General features: G+C 37.4%; 1 protein-coding gene across 1 annotated transcript; it reads left to right on the top strand.

Moving 5' to 3' along the window:
- Positions 1-3,877: 3,877 nt before the first annotated feature.
- On the top strand, positions 3,878-7,390 carry LOC141601352 (uncharacterized). Its single transcript, XM_074421627.1, has 5 exons — positions 3,878-4,019; positions 4,216-4,710; positions 4,883-5,553; positions 6,026-6,685; positions 6,800-7,390. The coding sequence occupies exons 1-5, from the start codon at positions 3,878-3,880 to the stop codon at positions 7,388-7,390; spliced, it is 2,559 nt and encodes an 852-aa protein (XP_074277728.1).
- Positions 7,391-8,155: the final 765 nt, after the last annotated feature.

Genomic DNA, 8,155 nt, shown 5'->3' with positions numbered 1-8,155 from the left:
AAGTTATACCTGATTCTGTTATAATCCCAGGATTGGATTCAGAGGGAACGAGGCTTGAACCTCGATCATTCGAAGAAGGCGAGCCCAGTTCTAATGACGATGTACCTCATGTTTCTAAGAAATGGAGATATAAGGATTCTCATCAAATGGAAACCATTCTGGGCAGTTTAAATAAAGGGGTTAGAACTTGTAGAAAGCTTAATAACTTTTGCTCATTTTACTCCTTCCTCTCAACCATTGAGCCAACAAATATCAAAGAAGCACTTGCAGAACCAGATTGGATCGTTGTTATGCAAGAAGAGCTACAACAGTTCGAACGGAACAAAGTTTGGCATTTGGTTCCGAGACCGAAAGACCGAACTGTTATTGGTACAAGATGGGTTTTCAGAAACAAGTTGGACGATACGGGAGTTATTGCACGAAATAAAGCCAGATTGGTCGTACAAGGGTATAATCAACAAGCAGGAATTGACTACGATGAGACCTTTGCTCCTGTAGCCAGACTTGAAGCTATTAGGCTACTAATAGCTTTTGCAGCTCACAAAGGAATTAAACTATATCAAATGGACGTTAAGACAGTATTTCTTAACGGTTATTTGAATGGGGAGGTTTTTTGTTGAGCAACCTCCGGGATTTCTCGATAGCAAGTTTCAAAACCATGTTTTCAAATTAGATAAAGCTTTGTATTGTTTGAAACAAACTCCTAGGTCTTGGTACGACAGATTGTCAAAATATCTTCTTGAAAGTGGTTTTAAAAGAGGATCTGTCGACAAAACCCTATTCTTGAAATCTGAAAATTCCGATCTATTAGTTGTACAAGTTTATGTTGATGATCTTATTTTTGGTTCAACTAATAATCGTTTGTGTAAGTATTTTTCAGAATTTATGACCTCTCAATTCGAGATGAGCATGATGGGAGAACTCAAGTTCTTCCTTGGGCTTCAAATTCAACAAACTACTGAAGGAATTATGATACACCAACAGAAATACATCAAAGAACTAATCAAGAAATTTGGTATGGAAAATTCTAATTGTAAGCCAACTCCTATGGTTACAGATAAGAAGTTGACTAAGGATGAAGACGGTAAGTCTGTCGATGAGACAACTTATTGAGGTATGATGGGCTCACTTATTTATCTAACTGCAAGTCGTCCTCATATAATGTTTAGTGTATGCATATGTGCTCGATTTCAATAGTGCCCTAAAGAATCGCATATGATTGCAGTTAAGAGAATATTGAAGTATTTAATTGGTACATCAAAATTATATCTGTGGTATCCTCTCGAGTATAATTTTGATCTCATAGGGTATTCAGATGCAGACTATGCAGGTTTTTCACTTGATAGAAAAAGTACTTCTGGCATAGCTACGTTTGTTGGACCATGCATCATTACATGGGGGTCAAAGAAGCAAAATTTTGTTGGGTTATCTATAGTTGAAGCCGAGTATATTGCCGCTGGGTTGGTATGTTCTCAACTTTTATGACTTAAGCAACAGTTATGTGATTACAGTGTTAACGTTGGGTGTATTCCCATTTTATGTGATAATACGGGTGCTATTATTATATCTATGAACCCTGCGTAGCACTCGCATACTAAGCATATAGACATTAGACACCATTTTTCATGTGACCATGTAGATAAGGGCAAGATAAGACTGGAATTTTGTAGTAGAGAAAAACAATGGGCTGACATTTTCACCAAAGCATTGGCTAGAGAACGTTTTGAGATTTTACGGTTGGAAATTGGTTTAATTGGTGGCTGCTAAACTTGTCACAAATATTTTATTTCCCGTATGACTGACTAAATTTGACGAGATTGTCTGATTGTGTCCGTATTTTCCGTTGCAAGTACATTCTTATATAGTATTTTATTATTTTATAAGAATATTACGTTTGCTAGTCTGTTATATTTTGTGTTGTATACAAACCATATTTCTCGTTATTCAAATATATATTCTAAGGTTTAGAGCTTCATAAACCAATGACATTCATGATTGGTTTCATTTAGGATGTGAGTAGTACTCCTTACATAACATGTAACATCAAATTGCATAAGCATGAAATTTGTCTCTTATTGCCTGTATACACTCGGTTTGTGGTGGTGACACATGTGGAGAGGTGACCCTTCCTTTACGTTTTACCCACTACCCTCACAATAGCCAAATTTGCCTCGTTTTGACCCATTTATTCTACTACATTCCATAGGGCCTACCCTTGTCAAGCTAGTCTTGTTGGTAAGTTTGAAAGTCTTGTTGTGGACAATTTTGTTGATTTTGTGATGGATATTGGAAGGAAGAAGAAAAAGATGGACGGAAACAAAAAAAATTAAAAAAAAAATACAAAAAAAAGAGAAAAATGATACTATAAAAAAATGGAAAAGCAAGAATCTCTTCTTACTCCTATTCTTATCATTTCCATATTACTTGAGGAGAAGTACTTGTTGGTGTTAGTGAGTTTGTGCCATACTTGGCTTGGTGCATCATCTTTCATGTTGGGTTGGAGAGTGGAATATGGCTACTTTTGGTTGTGATCGGTGCTAGCTTGGCTTTTACCTCCACATATCTAAATTATTTTTGCCCCTTCTTACCCAATTACCTCACCTCACATTACTTTGTAAGTCCTCGGCATATGTTTTGGACCTCGCTTGGTTGGAGTGTATATGTACGGTCGCTTGAGATATCTATCATGTTAGATTGCATGCATGCTTCTGTAGGTCATAGTTAGGTGAGTGACTATTTTCTTTCTCTCCTACAAAATTTGTACTCAACTTGGTTTGTATTACACACTTTATATTTAGGGCTTGCTTATGTTGAAGTCGTTCTTATGCTATAATATATGCTTTGATTAATATATATTTCTTGCCTTGGTTGATATCATTCTAGTCGTTTTATGTCTGTTCTTGTCTTTTCGATGATGTCAAGAGGGGGAAGAAAATGATCGTGACTTAAGTATTTGCCTAAGCTTGCTCCTAGTCAGAACCTTTAATCTCTTAACGTCCTTAGATGCTATACTTGGTATATAAGTGGTTTGTTCTTGCGTTCAACTGACTATGACTTTTATAGTATTATGTTGAGGGGAAACTTACTTAGTCACAAATCGTAAGAGACTTGTCATCATCAAAAAGGGGGAATTTGTTGGACTATATAGATATATGATTCGTTTTGATAAGAACAAGTGTCTACTTTATATTATATGTACTCTTGCTCGTAATCGTTTGTTTAGTCTTTAATAGATTGATTAAAGTTTACAATTTAAGCAAGTAATGTTATAGCAACCTTGGCTATAACATTGAAGATTTGTGAAACATCTTCAAGTAATGTTATAGCAGCTTGAGCTATAACATTGAAGATTCTCAAAGCGTCATAGTAACTGTAACAAGTTTCAAGTATGATGCTCACTCAAGAAAAAGGCTCGATCAAGTCTATAACAAGATCAAGATAAAGAGCTTATGATCAAGATAAAAAGAAGATCCTATCACTGAAGATCTCCAGGAATATTAGCTAGTATAGGACTTCATCTAATAACGGTATCTTAAGTAGTAATATTGGGAAGGTAAAATTATAGCTATTTCACCTATAACTTTACTTACCAAACTTAAGGTTATAGCCATTCCTACTATAACTTTGGGTTGCATTTTAAAGGCACGATTTTAATAATTTTAAAATATATTTTTCAAAGCTTAAATCATAAAATATTTAAAGAAAAGTGTGCTTATAGTAGAGTGAGATTTGGCTCAGAAATCTCCTGTGGTGGTTCAAACTCCTGTGGTGGTGAAACTCCTGTGGTGGTGCCAATGAGAACCCCTCATTATGTTCTCCTGTCCCACCAATAGGAAAGACTAAACCCAGCTTGCCTTCACCTGCTAGGATTTTTTCTATGTTTGCGAGTCAAGGACCAGACACTGGACCTTCTAGGCCTTCGATTGGATTTACCTTCATGGATGCTTTGAATTCTGCTCTCCAAAGGTCTATGAAGAAATTGGATGGTAAGGGGACTGCTCTCACCCCATTAGATCATGGTTAATCTTGGTTTTTGGAACATAAGGGGTCTAAATAGTCTAACAAAACAAAAAGACATTAGATGGTTTCTTTATCAGAATAATGTTGGACTATTTTCTCTCCTTGAAACTAGGGTTAGATGTAAGAATTGGAATAAGGTCCATAATAATATTTGTAGTGATTGGGCCATTTGTACGAATAACTCTTGTCATAAAGGTGGTAGAATCTGGATGTTATGGAACCCTAGTTTGTTTACTGTGAATGTGCTTGATGTTACTCCTCAGGCTATTCACTCTGAGGTGCTTGATAATGTTAAGGGGGTCAAGTTTAGGATGACTTCTGTGTATGGTTTTAACAAATTGTCTGATAGGTCTGCCCTATGGCATTCTTTGCTCTCTTATGCTAAAGGGTTTGGCTCTTGGGTGATTATAGGTGACTTCAACAATGCCATGTTCCGTGATGAGAGGATTGGTTCTGACATTAGTTGGGCTGAGATCAAATCCTTCCAAGATACTTGTAATTCTTGCTCTTTGCACACCTTAAAAACTGTTGGGGCTTTCTTTACTTGGAATAATAAGCATGAGGTGGGGTCTATAGTGTTCAGTAGGATTGACAGAGTGCTCATTAATGATGAGTGGCTGCTGGAACAGCCGGATAGTGTTGCTTCTTTTCTGCCTGAAGGACTCTATGATCATTCCCCTTGTATTCTGAGTATGAGAGTGCAGTCTGTGTTGAGGAATAAATCTTCTAAGTATTTTAATATGTGGTCCTTAGATGAGCACTTTAGCTAACTTGTTCAGAAGGTTTGGGATGCCTCTATTCATGGTAACCTAATGTATCAGCTGGTGGTTAAATTAAAAATGCTGAAAAAACCCTTTGAAAGGTATTAACAAGGAGAAGTTCCAGAATATTGAGACCACTTGTAATATTGCTGAGAAGGCTCTCAGATGTATCCAGGAGGAGCTGCATAAGAATCCTAAGGATAAGATGCTTAAGGAGAATGAATCTATTGCTGCCCAGGAGGTGAGACGACTGACTAAAGCTAAGCAGCTATTTCTTAGTCAGAAAGCTAACCTTCAATGGGCTATGGAGGGGGATGATAATACAGCTTACTTCCATGCTGTGATTAAAAAAAGGAGAGTTGTAAACAAAGTGTTTCAAATTACCAATATGCATGGTGAGTTGGTAGAGGAACCAGGAGATGTCAATGCTGCTTTTGAAGAATTTTATAAAGACCTCATGGGGTCTGCAACTGATGTGAAACAGGTTCACTTCCCTTTGGTGCAGCAAGGGAGAATGGTGACCCCTAAACATGTTGATATCCTCCTGCAGCCTGTCTCACCTAAGGAAACAAAAGATGCTATTTTCTCTATGCCTGGATCTAAAGCTGCTGGCCCGGATGGATATTCTAGCCAGTTCATTAAAGATGCATGGGAGATTGTTGGAGACTCTGTTGTGGCAGCTGTGATGGACTTCTTTGAGCATGGCAGGTTGCTTAAACAGTTAAACCACACCATTCTGACTTTGATTCCTAAGGTTGAGCTTTCTACTTTGGTGAGTCAATTTAGACCCATTGCTTGTTGTAATGTAATATATAAATGCATTACTAAGGTTCTTTGTAATAGATTGGGGTGTGTTTTGCCAGAGTTGATCAGTGATAATCAAAGTGCTTTTGTTAAAGAGAGGGACATTGTTGAAAATATCCTTGTGTGTCAGGATTTGGTTAAGTTATACCATAGGAAGTCTTGTTCTCCTCGTGTGATGATGAAAATTGACTAACAAAAGGCTTATGTTTCAATAGAGTGGCCTTTTGTAAGAAGTATGATGCAGGCTCTTGGCTTCCCTACTCCTTTTGTTGAGAAGGTCATGGAGTGTATTAAAACTCCTACTTACTCAATTGCTTTGAATGGAGATAAATTTGGTTTTTTTTCATGGGAAGAGGGGTTTAAGGCAAGGGGACCCTATTTCTCCCTTGTTATTCAATTTTTACATGGAATATTTGAGTAGAATTTTGCATGTGGCTCAGAAAATCTCTGGTTTTAAATACCATTCTTTGTGCAAAAAAGCTGAACTCTCTCACCTTTGCTCTGTGGATGATCTTTTGCTCTTCTGTTATGGAAATGTTCAATCTGTTAACATCTTGTTGAGTTCTTTTGGTATCTTCTCTGCTGCATCTGGTTTAAAAATCAATCAGGGGAAGTCTAATGTCTACATGAATGGGGTGGATCCTGAGGTGAAAGAGGCTCTTATTAGGTGTACTGGTATGAAGCTTGCTGGTTTACCTTTTAAGTACTTAGGCGTCCCCATTTCAGTGAAAAAATTGAGTGTTTTGGATTGTGCTGTCTTGGTTGAGAAGGTGGTACTAAGGATTAGGGCTCTTGGGGCAAGGAAGCTGTCTTATGGGGGGAGACTTACTCTTGTTCAATCTGTCTTGAGCTGTCTACACAACTATTGGGCCAAAATTTTCCTTTTACCTAAGAGTGTTATTAAGAAAATTGATGAGGTGTGTAGGAATTTTCTTTGGCAGGGAGATATTCATTATACTAAAGCTCCCCCTATGTCTTGGGCAAAGGTGTGTTGTCCTAAGAATGTAGGGGGATTAGGCCTTATAAATTCTGCTTTATGGAATATAGTTGTTGTCAGTAAATATGTATGGTGGCTGGCTAGCAAAAAAGATCACCTTTGGGTGAGATGGGTCAATGGGGTTTACATTAAAGGCCAGGATTGGTGGTCCTATCATCCTCCAACAGGTTCTAACTAGGCTTGGTGGAGGATCTATTGGGTTAAGGATCATATGTAGGTTGGTTTCCTTATTCATAAATGGGGACTTGATGGTAAGGAATATTCTATTCAGGCAGGGTACCACTGGCTACTGGATGCACAGGTCAAAGCTGTGTGGCATGCTTTTGTCTGGAACAGGTTGGTGATGAGTAAGCATTGTGTTGTGACTTGGTTGATTGTGCAACAGAGATTGTTGACTCGTGATAGATTACTGAGAAGAGGCATGAGTGTGGACAGTGGTTGCTTACTTTGTGAACAGGCTGCTGAGAGTCATGAGCACCTATTTTTTGGGTGTTCATATAGCAAGTTGTGCTTGCAGTTGGTTTCTGAATGGGCTGGTGTGTCCATTCCATGGCATACCCCAGTTCAATGGTGGCTCAGGTGCATAATTCGTCCCCTTCTGAAGAAACATATTATTGGTGCAGCAATTGGAATTCTTATGTACTTGATCTGGCGTGAACGTAATTATTGTCTTCATGATAGGCTCATGAGAGCACCCAAGAGGATTTTAGTGAAGCTTAAGTATGTTCTAAGTGCTAGAATTCAATGTAATGTGAGTATGAAACTGAAAAGCAAGTATCCAGACCTAGTTAGGGGTTTCATGTCCTAACTGGGTTCTTGGATGGCTAATATGTACTGATTGTTTGGTATTAATTTAATTACATGTTTAACCAAAAAAAAAATTAGATAAAGCTTTATATAGTTTGAAACAAGCTCATAGGTCTTGGTACGACAGATTGTCAAAATATCTTCTTGAAAGTGGTTTTAAAAGAGGATATGTCGACAAAACCCTATTCTTGAAATCTGAAAATTCCGATCTATTAGTTGTACAAATTTATGTTGATGATATTATTTTTGGTTCAACTAATAATCGTTTGTGTAAGTATTTTTCAGAATTGATGACCTCTGAATTCGATATGAGCATGATGGGAGAACTCAAGTACTTCCTTGGGCTTCAAATTCAACAAACTAATGAAGGAATTATGATACACCAATAGAAATACATCAAAGAACTAATCAAGAAATTTGGTATGGAAAATTCTAATTCTAAGCCAACTCCTATGGTTACAGATAAGAAGTTGACTATGGATGAAGACGGTAAGTCTGTCGATGAGACAACTTATCGAGGTATGATTGGCTCACTTATTTATCTAACTGCAAGTCGTCCTGATATAATGTTTAGTGTATGCATATGTTCTCGATTTCAATCATGCCCTAAAGAATCGCATATGATTGCAGTTAAGAGAATATTGAAGTATTTAATTGGTACATCAAAATTATATTTGTGGTATCCTCTCGAGTGTAATTTTGATCTCATAGGGTATTCAGATGCAAACTATGCAGGTTTTTCACTTGATAGAAAAAAGTACTTGTG

This window comes from Silene latifolia, chromosome 9, assembly GCF_048544455.1.
Source record: "Silene latifolia isolate original U9 population chromosome 9, ASM4854445v1, whole genome shotgun sequence".
Classification (NCBI taxonomy): Eukaryota; Viridiplantae; Streptophyta; class Magnoliopsida; order Caryophyllales; family Caryophyllaceae; genus Silene; species Silene latifolia.
The sequence above is the reverse complement of the archived record's forward strand: the minus strand, read 5'-3'. Positions and strand labels throughout refer to the sequence as shown.

What these genes read in the sequence shown, in the direction of transcription:
- LOC141601352 (XM_074421627.1), top strand. Translation starts at nt 3,878, where the DNA reads ATGTTTGCGAGTCAAGGACCAGACACTGGACCTTCTAGGCCTTCGATT. An exon ending in TCTCACCCCATTAGATCATG is followed by an intron (nt 4,020 to 4,215) that starts GTTAATCTTGGT and finishes CTTGTCATAAAG; the next exon opens with GTGGTAGAATCTGGATGTTA. An exon ending in TCATTCCCCTTGTATTCTGA is followed by an intron (nt 4,711 to 4,882) that starts GTATGAGAGTGC and finishes ACCCTTTGAAAG; the next exon opens with GTATTAACAAGGAGAAGTTC.